The sequence below is a fragment of the Petaurus breviceps genome, unplaced genomic scaffold (genome assembly GCF_028583685.1).
Source record: "Petaurus breviceps papuanus isolate PSGF00001 unplaced genomic scaffold, PetGlider_PUasm1.0 91133, whole genome shotgun sequence".
Lineage (NCBI taxonomy): Eukaryota > Metazoa > Chordata > Mammalia > Diprotodontia > Petauridae > Petaurus > Petaurus breviceps.
Genome location: NW_027187419.1, coordinates 4,439,536 through 4,459,500, shown reverse-complemented (window position 1 = coordinate 4,459,500; position 19,965 = coordinate 4,439,536). Strand labels below are relative to the sequence as shown.

General features: G+C 39.3%; 1 protein-coding gene across 2 annotated transcripts; it reads left to right on the top strand.

Annotated features, from left to right (window-relative positions):
- Window positions 1-1,078: 1,078 nt before the first annotated feature.
- Window positions 1,079-11,673, top strand: RBM7 (RNA binding motif protein 7). Of its 2 annotated transcripts, none has more exons than XM_069080311.1 (5): window positions 1,079-1,411; window positions 2,773-2,935; window positions 4,177-4,279; window positions 9,029-9,128; window positions 10,176-11,673. In XM_069080311.1, the coding sequence occupies exons 1-5, from the start codon at window positions 1,094-1,096 to the stop codon at window positions 10,542-10,544; spliced, it is 1,053 nt and encodes a 350-aa protein (XP_068936412.1). In that variant the 5' UTR covers window positions 1,079-1,093; the 3' UTR covers window positions 10,545-11,673. The 2 variants fall into 2 exon arrangements, with proteins under 2 accessions (XP_068936412.1, XP_068936413.1); XM_069080312.1 differs by lacking the exon at window positions 1,079-1,411 and adding an exon at window positions 1,538-1,727.
- The last annotated feature ends 8,292 nt before the right edge of the window (window positions 11,674-19,965 follow it).

Genomic DNA, 19,965 nt, shown 5'->3' with positions numbered 1-19,965 from the left:
TTTCAGTGCACCCCACTAGCGATACTTCAACACTCAAACTTGATGGGAATTATCCACATACTTCAAGATCTGTGTGACTTTGTTGACAGGGTACACCCTTTACCAACTCTCTTACACTTTAGTTGCTGAGACAAAACAATCTGCACCCAAATTTGCAAGGACTTTCGGAGGTCAAAGGATAAAGGGTATTTGAAGGCTTTCCCTGCTGCGTGGAACCCTCATGAGTTTATCATAGGAGCTGACCTTTGATCAGCATCTACTTGACTTGATTGAAGACAAAATGTTTAATAAATGTTTGTTGATCGATTGATCAAGGGTACCAAACTGCTAAACTGTCCTACACGTAATGAATTCTGCAAATCTTATGGAGCCGCATAAAGCTAAGCTATTGCTGTTACCTGGTGGATCCCACCCATGGGTGCTCTGAAACCTAATTTTAAGAATTTTGAGGGCTCATTTGTGTTTCTTTTGCATCAAGCATAGCATCCTCCTACAAACAAAGCAGTCATTGCACCAAGAGAGCTTTTAGAGGAGGCCTTGTTCACACCAGGTCACTGGGTGCCCCGGGAGGCGGACATAGGGCTCTGGGGCCTCGCGCGGCCAGCGGCGGCATAGGCATACTTCCGGCGGCTGGGGGAGCAGCGGCGCCTTCTCACTTGGGCCACCTAGGCGGGTAAGGTGCAAACCTGAGGAGCTGGGCAGGCACCTTTCCTTCCACTCTCCTCCCTTTATAAAGGAAGGGAAGGGCTCGGCTTTCCTCCCAGCCGACTGTGCTTCCCCCCCCCCCCCCCCCAGGGCGGCCCGCCGCCGGCCGACCTTGGGGGAATTCCTCTTGGGCCTGGGCCTGGGGACGTTATCCCCAGACACCAGCCCCAAAGGCCGCGCGCCTTGTCCTGAGGCTCTGTGGAACTGTTTGCTGGCTGCACATCCTTCGCCTCGGTCGCTGTGGAGTTGTAATTGCAAGGGCAGGGCCATCTTCTAATTACGGTGTTCCCAGGGAAGGGACTAGGTCGCGTTGCTTCGCCCTCTCGGCCGCCCGCAGGCTCTGGACTCCAAGCAGCTAAGCTAGGCCTCTGTAACCGACCACGTTGCCATGGTTAAAAGTGCCGGTTCCTCGAGAATTTCCCGTAAGGGAAAGGTTCGAGTAGGGAGCATGCGCACTCGCATCCTGACGTATGTCGCTATGAGTCGGAGACAGGGGGCGTGGTCTTTGTCGGAGCGGGAGGGGGAAAGTCGGAGGAACAACTTTTCGGGCGTGCGCAGTCCATCCGGCGACAGCGATTCTATCCTAGCAGCGGGGCCTGCCGCAGCTGAGATGGGCGCCGCCACTGCCGAAGCGGATCGGACTCTCTTTGTGGGCAACCTCGACGTCAAAGTGACGGAGGAGCTTCTCTTCGAGCTTTTCCACCAGGTAAGGGGCTGGGATCAGCTTTCCCCCGCTCTCTTTCGCTTTCCCCGCCCCTCGCCCTCCGAGGCCTCAGCCCTACGGTCTTTGCTGGCGCCGCCTTCGCGCGTGCGTACTGGAAGCCTTTTGACCTGGGGGTCGGGGTGTCTTGGCCTGGAGCCAGAAAGAAGTCTTGCGCTTGATTTCTGAGGGATGAGAGTAGCTTCCTAAAGAGTGGAGTTCCTGGGAATTGTGCAAGGTGTCGGGGGGATGGCTAGGCTAGGCCGAGAGCCGCTGTTTTAAGGAGCAAGAGGGACCACGAACTTTGATCCCGGCGGAAAAGGTCCCCCCACCCCCCCATAGGTCATTACCGTCCCGGGTTTTTGGGGCTTTGTCCACCTGTTAACCACCAAGATTTGGCTTTTTAAAAAAAGTTTTCCTCGTTCGGTAGCAGCTTCACTTCTCACTTGGTTTGCTTGCTCCTCGGGAGAGGCTCGTGGTGGAGTGGGGAAGAGAGCACTGGGCATGAAGTCCTGAGAGGCCTAGGTTTGGATTTTAACCCAGGTGCTTCTTAAGCAGTGTAATTGTGGGCAGTTCTCCTAACCTTAGTTTCCTCATCAGTAAAATGGGGGTAATAATATGAGTGGTTGTGAGGAAGGTGCTTTGTGGTGGGCACACAGATGCAGGTTTTATTACACCTAGCCAAAACCCTTTCCCCGCAATGGGAGGTTACAACCTGTGATCTTTGGCATATCTGATGCCCATTAATAGTGTTTGGACTATCAGGTGCCAGCGTAGACATTTTATTTGGAAATCACATCACTTAATTGCCTTGTCTGGAAACTTAACTATGCTTTGCATTCCGAGGATCATTAACTTAAAGAAAAGGGGTATTAGAGGAATCTAGAGTCCAACACCTTCATTTTTACAGATGAGGAAACAGGCTTAGAGAGGTTAAGTGACTAAGAGGTTCATTCACACAGGTAGTAAGCAGCAGAGCTGGGATTCCAATCCAGGCCCTCTGACTACGAATCCAATATTTTTTCACTATATTGCTTTGAGGTACTGGATATTTAAACCTCTTCGGAGGCAAACTGTGCTTTCCCCTAGCAGCAACACGTGGAGTAAGCAATAATGCATTGATGGCTCTCTGTGTGAGCCCCTCCAAATGAATTAGGTTTCTTTGTACTAATAATCATGAGTTCTCACCTAAATTGAAATGCATGTGCTATATATATTTTTTAAGCCCCGCTAGAAGTGATTACTTGCATTTTGTTCCATTTTTAAAATTTGCTTTATTTTTGTTCTTTACAAACAGAACATTTTTCAGAAGTTGCTTCATTTAACTTTAACTTTATTTTTATTTTATTTTATTTTTTTATTTGCAGGCAGGTCCTGTAATAAAAGTTAAAATTCCAAAGGATAAAGATGGTAAACCAAAGCAGTTTGCATTTGTGAATTTCAAACATGAAGAATCTGTTCCTTATGGAATGAATCTACTTAATGGAATAAAACTTTTTGGAAGGCCCATCAAAATTCAGTTCAGATCAGGTATATGTTGAATTTTAAAGAATCTATTTTTAGGCAGAATAAAAAAAATTCATCTCAACTTTACAGTAGTGAAGTTTAGAATTCCTAAGTAATGAGGGACAGTGACAGTACAGATGATTGCTATTATCTGTAATCCTAGAAACTCAATTTAGACCTTTTCTTTAAGAATGTTCCTAAAGAGTAGAATTTCCCTTTAGCTAAGAATGAAAATGAACAGAGAAGTGTCAAAAAAACTTTAATAGTCAGCCTTGACTGATATTTCTGTTAACCTACCCCTATATATAGTCCTTCCAGACCTTAGTTTTTGTTTTGAGTGCCCATCATGTGATGATGAGTTTCTACACATCTAGTTTAGATTATATATATAGGTGTGTAGAATTCCTCCAATCCGGGTGTAAGATAACTCCCTGCCTGTATTTGAACCCTTCCCATTTTATAGTTCTCATTGAGATCATTTCTGCATAAAGTTAGAACTGGAAGGAACCTCAAAGAGCATCTAGTCTAACTCACTTTTTAGCATGAGGAAACCTACTCAAGGCAGAGTTTTCAGTTATCCCTGTGCATTTCTGATCTGTGATAGGACATTAATCTAGGGCTTCAGTGAAGACAATGACAATGCCTAAATTGATTTGTGTGCTCTTTTCCTTTTATTCTTGAGTCAATGCAAAGCTTTAATTGTGTTCTCTTGGAACTGCTTTTTCATATTGTTCATTTTTCTTTGTAATTTGCTCATTTAGGTCACCCAGATTTCATGTTGGTATTTTGCATGCTACTTTTTCTACCAGCTGGTGCAGGAAAACATGAATACCTCTTTTATTAGGAAATCTGAATTTTTATTTAAGTTCTCTTAACTTTGAGTGGTTGCATGTCTTTTTTTTTTTTTGTAAGGAAAGAATCATCTTTGGGAAATTACTCTTTTTGGGCTTTGTTTCTTTCCACAGTTTGTTTTTACAAATTATAATTGCTGGAGCTAGTAAGGAAGAACTTTTAGCTAATTGCTCTTATGTCTGCTTTGGCAATTGGAATATTGCAGTTTGATTGCATCTTTACCCACTGGGTATTAGTGTTATATGTAAACATTTTGTTTGGTTAACCTATTTCTTACTCTGATGAAATAGTAGAGTAGAATATTGAAATGCAAATTACTTCTAGTGTCTGAGATATTAAGGTTATACCAAACTTAACTTTTTGAAGTTGGATGACCTTGAAAAAAAAACAAATTTCAAATATGTTTTCTTCAGGAAGTAGTCATGCTTCTCAGGAGGTTAGTTCATCATATTCCCAGCATAATCTTGGGAATGCAAGTCCATCTAGCATCCCACAGTCCACTTCAGCTTCTAGCAGGTAAGAACTACCAGTTCTGGTTAATAACATTGGTTTTCTGTTTTTTGTTTTGGCCCTCCTCCCTTCCCCCAAGAACCTTCTTCAGTAGCCAGTCACATGTTTAACATTAGATTGTAATAGTAGTAACTAAATCTTATTCATCTTAGTCTCTTCCGCACTACCTAGCATAATTTCTTACATGTAGAAGGTAAATGTCTGTAGAATAAATGATAAATTGGTTTATCTTAGGGAATATTGGGCTTATTAGAATATTTTTCTTGGAATCCATACTGTCAGACTGCCTTATAATTAGGTCTATTTGCTACTTAAGGAATTAAATATCCTTGGGTAGCACCTGTGCTATGAATCAAATATTTAATGCCAAATTAAGTTTTATATTAAATTGTATCATACTGAAGCTTAAGTGTAATAAAGGTTGAAGATCTAGTAACAGCTTATATTTATAAAGTTTCTTAAGGTCTGCAAAACACTATGTGTTACTATCATACTGCAACAATTATCAGTCAACCAGCATTAATTATGTACTAGGTGCTGGAGATATGAAAAAAAAGGGAAAGTCTCTGAGAAACTTACATAAATATATGAGGTAACTTTGGGAGGGAAGACCCTAGGAATTAGGGATATACCAGGAATAGCTTCATGAAGACCTTAGGTATTAGGGATATACCAGGAAAAGCTTCATGAAGGAAGACCCTAGGAATTAGCGATATACCAGGAAAAGCTTTATGTAGGAGGGTGGGACTTAAACTGAATCTGAATGAAAGTAAGTTTTAAGAGGTACAGATATGGAGAGAATGAATAGAGGCAGCCCAGAAATTCTGGAGGTGGTTAGCCCACATGCCCGGAGAGAGAGAGAGTTATTTAGGAGGAGCAGCAAAGAGGTTGGTTTAACTCCTGCATGAAGCAGAGGAAGGTACACTAAAGATGTGCAGGTGGGGGCCAGGTTATGATTACTGCCAAACAAAGACATTTACATTTTATGTTAGAGGCTATAGGAAACCACTAGGATTTATCATAAAGGTGAGTGATGTGCTCAGAACTACCCTTGAGACAAATCACAATGACAACTGTGGAGGATGAGTTGGAGAAGGGAGAGCTTTGAGGTAGGGAGACCAAATAGGTTATTGCAGTGGTCCATGCAGGAAGAGATGAAACGAGGCTGAACTACAGTGATGGCCTTGTGAATGAATAGAAGTGTTGGGGATAGAATTGACAAGACTTCGGCAGCTGATTGCATATGTGGAGCTAGGAATAAAGAATAATGCTGTGGTTGTGAACATTTTTAAGTTACAGAGTTTTTCAAGTAAATCAGGTTATATTCCTCACATCAAGTAACTTTACAAAGCTAAAAATATCTAAAAAGCTAGGATTAGAAGAATAATGATTTTCCTTGCTAGAAATAGGGAAGTTTGGAAGAGGGGGTAGGCTTGGGGGAAAAGATGAGTTTGAGGTGCCTATAGATATCCAGTTGGCAATATCCAATAGATATTTGGTGATATGAGACTGAAGCTTAATAGGGAGCCTAAATCTTAATCTGTAGATCTCATTTGCATAGAGATAATAAGCCTGTGGGACCTGATGAGGGTACCCAGTGAGAGGGTGAAAAGAAAGAAAAGGGCCAGGACAGAACTTTAGAGGTATGAGATGGAAGATGATCCCGCAAAGGAGGTAAAGAAGTGGTCACACAGGAGGAAAACCATAGGAGAGCAATGCCAAAAAAAATCCAGAGAAGAGAGAATATCCAAAAGAGGAGAGGGTCAGCAGTGTTAAATACAGCAGAATGGTGATGTATAAGGACTGAGAAAAGGCCTTTAGATTTTGCTGTTAAGAGATCATTGATTTGCTGGCCTATGATTATTTGTTTTGCTTGGCTGTGTTTATTTGTTACAAGGGTTTTTTTCTTTCTTGGTTTTTATTGGGGGGGGTTGAGAGATTGAGGGGAAGTAGCATTTGTAATGATAAAGAAGGCTATTGAAACATTTCTTAAAGTAGAAAGTAACAAGGACTGTTTTGAAAGTAGTAAGTGGAGTGATAGACTTTTTCAAGGAAGCAATTGGTACAAAATGGAGATTCAATGGTTTTTTTTAATAGAATATTTTGTGTTCTGTTTATGAAAATAGAATTTTTTTGTGTTTAATTCAGAATAAAAAGTAAGAATGGGGGTGAGTCAGATCTAGGGATTTGGGGATGTAGAGAAAGGTAAGTGCATGGCTTTTGCCCTCCATTCTAAATAATAGCGATGAAGATCTAACGATGTATATATAGCTCTATAAGCTTTACAGATATCTCATTTTTATCCTAATGACAACCCAGGGAGGTATGTGCTATTATTATCTTCATTTTATAGTTGAGGAAACTGAAACAGACAGAGCTCAAGTGACTTGCCCATTGTCTCTTAACTGCCTAGCTAGTAAGTGAAGTGGGATCTGAACCAGTGGCTTCCTGGCTCCAGTTCCATTGCTCTATCCACTATATTATCTTGCTGCCTTCTAGAGGATAAGGCAAGGTCATCTGCTGAGAGGTTTAGGGGAAGAAGAGGAGACTAGGTTTAGAGCTGGAAGGGACCTGAGAGGACTTCTAGTCCAAACCATACCACTCCACCTTTATTTTATAGATAGGGAGATTGAGTCATAGAATAGTAAAGTCACAGGGCCAAAGCTAGTGAGTGTCTGGAGAGGGATTTAGCTTCCTGATCCAAGTCCAATGCCATTTCTACTAATCCATGCTGAAGAGACAGAATAGTCTCTAAAAAGAGCATGATAGAGATTCATTTAGTTAGGATTAAAAGTATTGTCTTGCTTCAGTGAGGACCCAGTTGAAAATAGGTGACATAATTTGTAGTGGTTCCGGTAAACTTGGTTACTTGACTTCCTTTCTTAAGCTTCTTTTTGCAGCTCCTGAGTACTAGGATAGGAGGTGGGGTGTCAGGAATAATTCAAGTTTGGGGTTGGCTAGGCCTGAGTGATGATTAGACAAGAGGGGGCAACAAAGTTGAATTGGGTCTATATTTCAAATGAGTGAAGTGAAGTCATCAGAGTGATAGCCTAAAATATTAAAAGACATAGGGATTAGAGAGCCTAGTGAAGATACAGAATATGTTCAGAAGGGGTAAAAAGACATAGGGGGGGGCGGCCAGGTAGCACAGCAAGTAAGAGCACCGGCTCCAGTGTTGAGAAGACCTGGAGATCGAATCCCGGGCTCGGACACTTAGCACCCACCCAGAAACACCTGGCCGTGTAACCTTGAGCAAGTTACTTAACCCCAATTGCTTAGGGGTGGCCAGGTGGCTCAGCGAGTAAGAGCACCGGCTCCAGTGTTGGGACGACCTGGAGATCGAATCCCGGGCTCAGACACTCAGCACCACACCCAGAAATAACTGACTGTGTAACCTTGAGCAAGTTACTTAACCTCGATTGCTTAAAATAAAAAAAAAAAAAGACATAGGGAGAGAGAGAGAGAGGTGGAAAGTTGTGATCAGAAAGGAGTTTCAGAGTTTTAATTGATTATTTGGTTTAATATTGAAGTGGAATACTTCTGGGTCTGATGATGAAAACAAGGATAAGACTTGAGGTAGAAGGGAGGAGTTGAAGAGATTGAGGAACTAGAAGGTCAGGGTATTTGAGTGAACATTAACATGTACATCAAATTGCTTTAGTTTAAAAGGAAGATTTGTGAGCCAGGTACTAAACCTAAAGAAAGGAGGGAGAATGACCTCTACAGTTCTGTAGAGAACAACCACTGGGACCTGAATTGGGTGATACTTTTGGGTAGGATGAACTTCAGAGGAAGAGAGGTTGCTGAGTGATGATGGCAAATGGATAGTTTAGAAGTGGCAGCAAGAAACCAAAGTTATATTCAGACTCCCAAGATAGCTGTGTCTAGAGGTGTTTTGAGAGAAGGTATTGCCATTGCTAGAGAAGGTGAATAGGGTTATAGTGTCATCTGCAGGAAGCCAGGTCTCTGAATTCCAGAAGAGCATGAAAGGAAGAGGTCTGGAATGGAGAGAGGTTTGCTAATTCTGGATCAGGGATTCTAGAGGGCACAGTGAAAGGAGTGAGCTGAATAGCACTGGGCCATGGGTGAGAGAATTGGGGAGTTTGGGAATTAGTTAATGGGAGGAGGGGATTGGTTTATTTTTGGGCAGTGGGCAATTGGGAAAGTAACAGATGGTGGAAGTTTCTTAGCCATAGGGTTTCAGATTGAACAGAGGAGCAGTGGGTGGGAATAGTTCCATGCTGGAGATGGCAGGTGAGTGTAACATTCATGGTCTCCACTCTACATTGGAATCTTGGCAGGTCAGAGGTCACATGTACCCTACTTGTAAGTATGCATTAGTTATTTTCTCTGAATTTTATTGGGTGGTTCAGAAGGATGTTTTAGAAAGTTGGTTGATATGTTTGGTGACATCAGCTGTTTAAATTGTTAACCCACCCTACCCCTTGAATTGATAATTTATATATTTAAGTTATATATTGCATGTAGCAAAAGGGACAGCCCACTGTCAAGAAATCTGGAAGGCCTGAAACATGGTGGGTAAACACCCTTCTCCCACTTTTATGAGAAGAAATAGGAATCTCACAAACTGAAAAGGCATGGATAAGTTATAATCTGTGTCATGAGTGGGAGATCACATTGAGATCACAAATCACCTAATATAGGAAGCTTGGGAATAATGGGTTACAGCTTCAAAAATCAAAGTCTTGTGTATATTGCTCCTTTGTATATAATGATGAATTCTTTTTTGAGTAGATACGAAAGGAATATGGATAACTTGACATCTGGATATAATTCTGCACAAATGCTACAGAGGTCTTTTTCATCTCCAGATAATCTTCAAAGACAGGCTGTGGTGAGCTGTTTTTATAATCTTAATTTTGTTAATCCACAAAATGGTGGTAGTTTAAATGTTCACAAAAATTTTATCATGAATATTGTATTCATGTGTTTTCTCAAGTTGGAGAGTTTTTAAGACTTTGTTTTAAAAGTTAGATTTCATAAATTCCATTTGACATTTAGGCAAATCATCAATATACATATAGATATACATATACATATATACATACACATATGTTAAGAGCAGAACTGCATTTATTTATTTAACATAATTAACTATAGTTAATTCATAGCAACTGTGACTTCTGTGCCACTTCTTACATTTTTGTTTTTCTTAATAGTATTACCATTCTCTGTCACCCAGGTTTGAAAGCTTAGGTTCCTCCTTTCTTCTTCCATGCACTTTGCTTTCTTTATCTAACCATTTATCACATTCTGTCGATTTTTCCTTCAAGAGAGTTCTCATATCCATTCCTTCCTTTATATTCTCACCATTTGGTTTTGGCTTTTATTATCTTATACCTGCTGTATGTAGTAGCATCATAGCTGATGGTAAAGTCAATCCATCTTGCATATTATTGATGTATTAAAGAACAATTTATAGTGCCTTTACCTGGAGTCTATGGTCTCAGCTACTTATCTTGGCATTGTCTCCTTTATAGTCTGTCTCCAGTCTAAGACATGTACATAAATATTCTCAATGCCACTTAACTTCCTTGATGTCCTCAGTGAGAAGTAATCTTTTTTTTACACTTAGACTACTCAATTTTATGTTGTGTTATATTTGTATGCATGTCTTAATTCCCCCTTGACACTTTATAAGCTCCTTTTGGACAGGTTCTTTCTTAGCCATCCTTTTATTTTTGTCAGTGCCTTATACGTAATTAGCAGTCAAACATTTATTAAATAGATTATTTTAATTAGGACCATAACCTAAAATCTGTTTTGGCAGGTATTTTGTGCAGACTTTCTTATTCTATTGTGATGAGTGATTTATCATGTCTTTTAATATAATCTTTTTTTATTTTATTTTTTCTCTCTTTTTAAATTTTTGTCCCCTCAGATGAACAACGTTCTGTGGCAGCAGCAGGGATCATTCAGTGGGAAGTTTGTACCTCAGCACTTGGATCAGCCTAGTTTTACACCCTCAGGGCAGCAGCATGGTCATTCATTTAACCTTTCTTCAAACTCCCAGTGGTGCCAGGATACGCCAATGTCACAGAGGAAAACCAGGCAGAACTCCCATCCCTACCAGTCAGATAGGCTGTATAGCCGTGAGCAGCGTTATGGTGATCATGGATCTGATCATCATTATAGAGCAAACAGAGATGATTCCTACTATGAAGATAGGATCCATGATGGTTGGAGCCATGACTATGATAGCAGAAGAGAAAACAGTAGGGATGGAAAATGGCGCCCATCTCGGCACTAATAAGTATTAAGATGAACTTTTTTTTATAAAGGGTCAGACTAGACCCTTTTGACTATGTTGATGTGGAAATGACTTCTTTGAAAAACTGTAGAAAACAGCTCTGAAAGTTGTTACATTTCCTTTTTAAATTTTTTTAACTTACCTGCAGTATAATACAGAGAGAAAAAAATAGTGGTTCCAGTTTTATTATATTAACAACCTTTCACCTCAGGGTTTTATGAAGAGGAAAGGGTTTCTTTTGCAGAAAACAAAGTGCCACAACTCCTAATCATTGTAGTAAGTTTAGGAAAAGGGGTGGATTGTAAAATTTGGTTGTATTATAAAGAAAATATTTTAATTATTTGTAACTTTTTGTAGTGTAACACAATTGTCTTGGTAGTAAATCCTATTTTGGTGTGTGTGTGGTAGAATATACATCAAAGTTGATAGTCCAAAATGGCTATCTGTATTTTGTTATTAAACTGGAAAATAGTACTTTTCAATGATCCAATTTACTGAAAATAGTATTCGAGCAAATATCCTTACAAAATTTGAGGATAAATCATATTGGTTTAACTTTTGATAGAACTTAAATGAGTTCTATAGTTTCTTTGAGTTTACCTGCATTGAATTACACTGTATATTCATACATATACATCAGTAGATTTATTCTAAAGATGAAGAATTTTCATGAAATCATGTTTGATGTGGCTAAAAAATTACTCAGGAAGTATTAAATCGCTCCAAGGGTATTTTTTTAACATTTAAAAGATCCTAGTGATGCTCATGTATATCTCCCTTTTTTTCCCAAAAAAGTTTTATCAGTGCATAAGACAAAGTGATTACAAATTTTATTGAAATACACTTTTGAGAGTGAGGAGGGGTTTCCCAGCCCTTCCTTCACTGCCTGAGTCACTTCACTGCTTTTTTATTTTTAGCATTTAAGTGCTCAGTGGATATGTAGAGGTTTTTTTGTTTTTGTTTTTGTTACGGGAACTATACTTTGCTTGTCTGTTTGATAAGCACTTGAGAGAACTTAGTCCTAAAATCATCAGATTTTAAGATCTTGTTTAGTGAACAGTTTTTGGGTCTCAGAATATACTGTGTTTCCGTTTACATATAAAAAAAATAAACTTTTTGTAAAATCACATTCCTTCAAAAGTTTGGACCATTTTTGTTTACACAAACTGAGACATTTCTTTCATGTGTTTTTTGTTATAAGACTTTGCCAGAAAAAAGTTTTGTTACCTTGCCACTGAATTCAAGAAGTTTCACATGAAAGATGAGGCCTGCCTTTTTATTTCAGTTGCATACAGCAGTTAATTGAAAGTTAAGGTTAATAATTTAACTTATTGTTTATTAGATAAACCCTGAAATGTCATATACTTTTAAAAACTTAGTTATTATTTAATCAATAATTCCAGCACTGTATAGTAATTAAAAGATTATTTCTACTCTCTAGGAATTTAAGTGTAAGTGTAATTTTACTTTTCCAAATTTTCATATCATATAAAGCACTTTGTAAAGATCAGTGTGTCCACTATTATTATTTGTATTATGGAAGAATTTGGACAGCATGTGTATATATATATACACACACATATATGTATATACATGCATGTAGTTGTGTGTATATATATGTGTATATACATACACACATATAAAATCTATGTATAAACATCCGTGTGTATAAAGTATATAAAAACTACAGGTATTCCCATTTTACAGATGATAGGCTCAGAAGTTAAGTGACTTGCTAATGGCACAGCTGGTAATTTTTGGTGTCTGGCTTTGAGCCCAGGTTTCCTGACTCCAAGTCCAGTGCCCTTCCCACTATGCCAGCTGATGGCTCAGATAGGTGAGCTTTTGCTTTATCTGGCCTGGAGCCAACCCCCAGTCCACTTCCTGGCCATCATCTTCATCAACTACCAACTTTCCAATGCAATGTTGGATTCAACCCCTGGGTCTTCCAGCTCTGACAGGTGAGTTTTTACCTTTATCTTGCCAGGAACCAAGCCTCCGTGCCACTTCTCAGCAACCCTCCACCCTCCATACCCTTTCTACTTTCTAGCTTCCCTTTATAAATTGTCTTCTTCCATTAAATGTTATCTCTTTGAGGTCAGAGACTACCTTTGCTTGCTTGTATTTGTATCCCAAGCATATCAAACAGTGCCTGGTACATAGTACTTAATAAATATTTTATGCCTTTAATTATGTAGTCTATGCCTTTAATTATGCAGTCCATGAAAATACTTGGGTTTTTTTTTTTGACTGCCACATCATGTTGCCTCATTTTGATCCAGTAGTACACTAAAATTTATAGGTCTCATGAAAACTAGTGCTTACCCACCATCCTGGACTATCCTTCACCATTCTGCATTTGGGTAGTTGATTTTTTTTAACCCAAATATAAGGTCTTAAATTTAGCTTGATAGAATTTTATCATAGATTCAGATGTTGTTTTAAGCTATTGAAATATTTTTTGGATCATAACCCTGAAGATGTAATAAATATGTTATCTATGCCAAGTCATTGATAAAAATGTAGATAGCACAGGACTGAATGTATCTTCCCTTCATCCCATTCCTGAAATCCCCACTTATTTTCTGGTACAGTCCGTCATTATCAGTAGAGTAGTGGTTTTCAAACTTTGGTTTTACAACCACTTTATATTAAAAGTGATTGAAGATCACCCAAAGAATTTTTGTTTATGGGTTATATATCTATTCATATGTACTGTATTAGAAATTAAAATGGTTTAGTATTATTTTGAAAATAGTTTTGGTCCCTGGAAATGTGTGCTGCACTACTACCTTTCCTTCTCCCCCTTTCTCTACCCCTGCCTCTTTTTGGGAACTGCTACAATAGAACAAGAAAGTAACCAAAAGAAACCAGAGAACAGATTCAGGAAGCCAGAGGCTGTCAGATTTTATCCTCTGCCTCTTTAGATTTTTTTTTTTTACAACACGGAATCAATCCTTCCATAGTCAAGTGTTTTTGAGCTTCTTTAGCTTCTCTAATGGGAACACCAGAACCACCCAGTCTTTTTCCATCTAATTAGGAAGTAAAATGGAAATTTTCCTTGATCATTCCTGTTAGTAATGACCTTCAGACTTCATGTAGTACTTTATTTTATATACCTCTAATGCACATTGTGTTAAAGTACTATATAAAAAGTGAATTCTGAATGTATTATTGCCCTCACTTTGCCTGACCCTTCTTGTGTGATAGTGGATACAGCACTGAGCATGGAGTGCTGGACCTAGATTCAAATGCACCCCTGACACTGACTTGGGAGGTAACCTATCCTTTCAGCCTTGCATGAATCCCTGAGATACTACTCTATTTTAGAGAGATTGTTCTCACATCTGTGAAATCACGGCTCTTTGAGGATCTTTTTAGATTAAACTTCCTGAAAGGAAGGACCATATGTATTTTTTGGTCTCTTTATAGTATCCAGCACAGAGCTCCATATACCATAGGTGTTTGATCACTGCCACCCCTAGAGCCACTAGACTTCTCTAGGCTCCTTTCCAACATTTTGCGTGAGGTGAGTAATAGTAGAGGTTCAAACATGTCAAACTAGGACTTCTAACATTCCTTCATACTCTGATGTAGAACTACTCCAAGCTTAGGTTTGTTGCCAGTCATGTATACATGATATGGGAAGAAATTTGGAAGCCAAAATTGAGGTGGGAAATGATGCCATGCTGTGTGTCTCTGCTCTTTTTTGTTTTTGTTTCCCTGCCCCTCCCCCTCCCTCCTTTTTTCCCATTTAAATGGTAGAACCACAGGATCCCTGATTCAGGCATCCCTGGACTGTTTTTTGCCTCTAAAGTGACTTTTGAAGGGCTGAATGTTGGCAGTCAGGAATCAGTGAGAGTAAATGGAGACTTCAAAACCTTGAGTCAGATAAAGAATTGAGGCAGATAAGTTGCTTCAGGTGAGCAAAGAGGAAGACCTATATAATATCTATGGACTCTACATAGCTGGCTGTTCTGTATTCCAAAAGTGCTTGTCCCCTGAAGGTAAGACTTTGCTTCTAGAAAGAATAGTCCCATACAGCTAATCTTTGGAATTGATAGACTCCACTCTGAGGGATAAAATGACTGGGTTTTTCTGTTCTCAAGAGGTTGTTTATCCTTCATTCTCGAAGAGGACCATGGCATCAGGAAGGTGATGCCATGGCTTGCAAGTGGATTACATTTAAGTGAGGGAAGGATGTGCAAAGTCACCAGCCTCACTTTCTCCTCCAGAGTCACCTGGGACTAGCGGCAAGATATAGATAAGGATGACTGAAGATGGCTCAGAATGCAGTGGGAAACCTTGACCTTTCTAATGAGGTCTTTTCCTGGTCTCAGTTTTGACCGAGGCAACGCCTATTCAGTGATTTAAGCCTAAGTAAGAAATGAGACAAAGAATGGCATCTTCTGCCCTACCCAGTCAAAAAAAGAAATCTATCTGGGAGGGGGAGACCCTCAGGGTTTCTGGCCAAAACCAGAAACTGATCCTACTTATATTCACTCTGAGCAATCTGATCCCAAACCATGACCCAGGTATGGCTTGGTCTGGGACCTATTGTTGGCCAATCACTGAGCCAGAGTGATTTGGTTTGGCTATGAGAATGACCAGGTTATCTCATTGGAAAAGAAACTCTAATAAACCTCTGTGCTCTCAGGCAAAAAAGCTGAGAGGCCACTCTTTTAGGGAACAGTCCCTTATGTGAGGCCTCTAGCTGAAACGTAGAAGCTTTCTAACCATATAGCAGATCACTCCCTAGCAGAGATGAGTCCCTCAATGGTTTGCCTGATCTATGACACACCATGCTCTGGTGGGGAGTGGGTCCTGTGGGAGCAGCAAGATGACATCACTGAAAAGGGTGAGTTGCCCTTCCACAAGTTTGCCTTGGTCATGAATTCTTAATGTGTGTGCCCCTCCACATGCATTCCTGGGCCACAAGGGGTCCCCTGTGTTTGTGTCCTATCAGGTTATTTATCTAGGGGTATCCACTCTTCTCCCTGATGTGGATCCTTGTGGGAGAGAGCCATGATTTTATGGGAGAAATGTTTTATTTATTTTATTACCATTTCACTGAATTCCTTTAAATTTGAGCTAATCTAATCAGGAGTAAGCTTCTTTTGATTTTTCCCTTTTCATTATCTCTCCATCCAAGAGATCATCCAGCATCTGAGAGGCATCATGGTGTAGTGGATAGAATGTTGAACTTGGAGTTAAGAAGACATTCTTGGACCTGTATGACCCTGGGCAAGTCAGCTAATCTCTCAGTCTCAGTATCCTTCTCTGTGAAATGAGTGAGTTGGGCTTGATGGACCTCCAGGTCCCTTCCAGCTCCCTTCCAGCTCCAAACCTATGGTGCTGTAAGTTCTGAACTTGAATACCTGCCACAGATACTTATTTTGTAACCATGCTCAATTTTTGTGGTAGCATATATAGGTTTTGTGGGGAAGAGAAAAGAAGTAAGGGTAAGAGAAACTGTGTCATCCATACATCATTCAGCTGAAAAAATTGGAGGGAGTGGGAGTTACTCTGGAGAAGAAAGGATATAGGAGGGACAAGATCAGTGTTCTCAAATTTTTGCAAGGTTTCCATGTGGATGAGGGGTTAAATAACCTCATTTTACTTGGCCACAGAAGGCAAATACTTAGGACCAATAGGCAGGAGTTACAGAGGAGTTACAAAGCCTAATTAGAGCTATCTCAAAGAAAAGGTTACCTTCCCAGAATGTGAATTCTTCATCAGAAGAGGTCTTCAAGCAGAAGCTGGATCATTGCTAATTTGGAGAGGCTTTGGGGGGGGGGGGGTGGGGGAGGACCTTATAAGCAAACACATCTAATTCACAAATTAGAGCTATGAATAAAAGAAGCCCTAAAGGAAACAAAAACTGCCCATCAAACAAGAGAAACTGTTTAGAAATATTTGGGCAAGTCTGTCTAGGTGGTGCAATGGATAGAATGCTGAGAAGACCCAAGTTCAACCTCACACTTAACTAGCTGTGCAACACTGAACAAGTCACCTCGGTTCCTCATTTGTAAAATGAGCTGGAGAAGGTAATGGAAAACCACTCCAGTATCTTTGCCAAGAAAACACCAAATGAGGTTATGAAGAGTTGGACACAACAGAAAGGGCTGAACAACAAATCTCTCTACCTATTTTTCTTTCTATCAAGCTCAATATCTCCTGTCTGTCTGTCTATCTATGTTTATATCTTGTCTATTTGTATCTATCTTTTATCTGTCTCTCTGTCTTATCTGCCAGGAGAAGCAATTATTTGGCTTGTTAAAAGAGTACCAAGTCAGACCTCTTTTTCTGTGCTTATGAAACATTTTACTTTAGCATAAATGTGGCTAAGGAAAGTATTAAGGAAAAAACTCCTTGATATGTTTATGTCTGATTGCTTTATTCCATATCATCTTCCTGTTAGAATTTGCATTTATTGCTCTTTTGGGTATAGCAGAGAATTACAGTAAGGGAAGTCAGGCATCTCTAGGCTTAATTCCCTGATGATTAATAATCAAGAGAAGTGCTCTCTAAGGTTAAGTACTCTTATCTTAACTTTTTTTTTTAAGGAAGAAAAGCGGGACAATTAGTAATGGAGCCTGACTGACAGAAGGCCAATTTTTATTAGAAACAATAAAATAGTTTGTATTTCTGAAACAATGAAATAGTTTCTCCAGGGCACTCTGAAGTGGCAAATGGAAGGTGGGCTTTGAAGTAAGCATGATGGAGATCCAAGGTCTTAGTCAAAAGTGAGGATGACCAAGGTTCAAAGTCCTCCTTAGTCAAATACAGGTTGTATGACCAAGGGTACCTAATCTTTCACAGTACCATAGGCAGTTTTCTAAGACTATAAATGACAGGTGTAGCTAGATGGGTGAGGTGGCAGTGGAGAGAGCACTGGACTTGGAGTCAAGAAGAGTCATCTTTATGAATTCAAATTAGGCTCAGACATGTACTAGCTATGGAACCCTGGACCAGTCACTTAACCCTGTTTGTCTCAGTTCCTCATCTGTAAAATGAGCTGGAGAAGCAAATGGAAAACTACTTTGGTATCTTTGCCAAGAAAACTCCAAAATGGGGTCATGAAGAGTTGGATACAACTAAAATGACTGAACAACAACAAATAAACGACAGGTAAATTGTTGATTTGCCTCGGACACTTAACTAGCAATGACAAACATTTTATATGACACTTTTATGTTTGCAAAGCACTTTATCTGTGGTGTCTCAGTTGATCCTCATAATAACCATGCAACGTAGGTATTATCAACATTTGACATAGGAGGAAACTGAAGCAGACTGAAGTTAAACAACTTGCCCAGGGTCATACAACTAGTAAGTACCTAAGGCAGGATTTGAATTCATCTGTCTAACCTACCCAGAAATGTTACTAAAATGAAATAAGTATATGTACAATGGGTCTATGACAATGTTATTTGTAATATTAGAGAATTGAAAACAGATTTTTAGTGGCAATGGAATGACTGAACAAATTGTTCAATGGTTATATGATGCAATATCATAGGGCTGTTTATAAGTCAAAAATGGAGGCTATAAATAGATGTGGAAAGAAAAGAGAAAAAGGAGACTAGAACACATGTTACAACATAATTTACTACCTCATAATAGTGTTCTCTATGTCCTGGGAACACCATAGTTATATGGAAACATTGCATGTACAAATCTTTTAAAATTATTGTAAAATAACAACAGGTGATTTAAAATAAAATGGATGGATCTTTGAGTGCCATTTTCTTTTTCTTTCTTTTGTAAATAGTGTTTTGAGTGCAGTTTTCATAATGAAACCTTATTGTGCATATATTTGTGTAGACACAGACATGCAAATGTATATGTACAGTGTTGTTATAAAGTTCTTATTGTAACTTTAAACTTTGATAACTTTAGATATACACAAGAAAGAAGTACACTGTAAATGGCATTTAAAAGCTTATATGATAAAATTTCAAAACAATAGGTTTTTTAACCTTTATAACTGCTGTCATTTGTTACACATTTTTCAAACTGATCTTTAATTTCTTATGTGAATTGAATTTGTGAAAAAAAACAAATTAACAACACTGATATATAAAAATTTTAAGAACTAATCTCTCATGTACCATGTACAACATTCTGTCACATGTATAACTATTTATTAAAATTTAAAGTATTTTATAACTATCCTATATATTGGCAGAGGACATGATTTCTGCCCAAACCAAGAAGAAGGTGATATATAAATTCATATTGCTTTATTCCCTTAAAGCTAGCAGAACACATGCATGCACAGAGCTAGATAAAATCTGACTGTTTGGTAAAAGAATGAGAAGCTTTTAATATGTTTTAGAACAATCCCAACTTAGGATGTCTGTGTCACTCAAATTTATGTTCTCCATATATGTTTAACCATAGTATGAGAAGGGAATTTTCTTAATTGAATAGGTTGCAAACATAACAAGATAAGACAGTTAACAAAGTGTCAATTGAAAATATAACCCCAGGATATCTGTATTTCCTTTACCATCAACATAACATAACATAGTATATGTCCATAAAATATTAAGATAAGAAAAGTCCCATTATTCAAGGTAGTATCTGGTCAAGGTGCCTTGTCTTTGGTAGTCATTAGCAGAAGAATGTTCTGGTCAGCTTCACCTGGCTGTGTAGTGCTGACACAGGAAAGGGCATTCTGGGTTTACTTAGAGAACAAAGAAAGGAATATCTGTTAGGCCATTAGTTGGCCTAATAACATGGTCGATTAGTTCAGGGTCTGGCTGTTATTGAAGTTCAAATGATATTAAATGATTATCACTTCCTACAAGCCAGTAATTTTTATATGGATGTATTCACCAATGGTTAGCAAATGCCTACCCAATCTCTGTGATATTGAATTTTTGACTGCTATGGAGCAAAACCTCTCTGATCCCTGCTGTCTGCCCTGGAATCCCCATCTACTCCAGTCCTATGCCACAGTGTCCCACCCCCTATCTGCTTGCCCCTTCTAATGTGCCTTCTGGAATTCCTGCTTTATAATGAACAAACTTTCCTTCATTCTAGACTTCATCACATATTCCTTCTATCTTCAAATACTTTGGTCCCTTGTTGTATCACCCCACATGCCTTGGTGGCCTCCAATATTGGATAAGTCACCTTATCTATCCCCTTTGCTCCTATTCACAAGATACTAAATTTGCACATTGCCATGCTGTCTGGGTCCATCACGAATTTATGTTATCTCACCTGGGCCCTTCTTGCCACCAGGCAGTCTTAAAAAAGTTAAGAGGGGGCGGCTAGGTGGTGCAGTGAGTAGAGCGCTGACCCTGGGGTCAGGAGGACCTCGTTTCAGATCCCACCTCAGACATTCAGCGCGCGCGCGCACACACACACACACACACACACACACACACACACACACACACACACACAC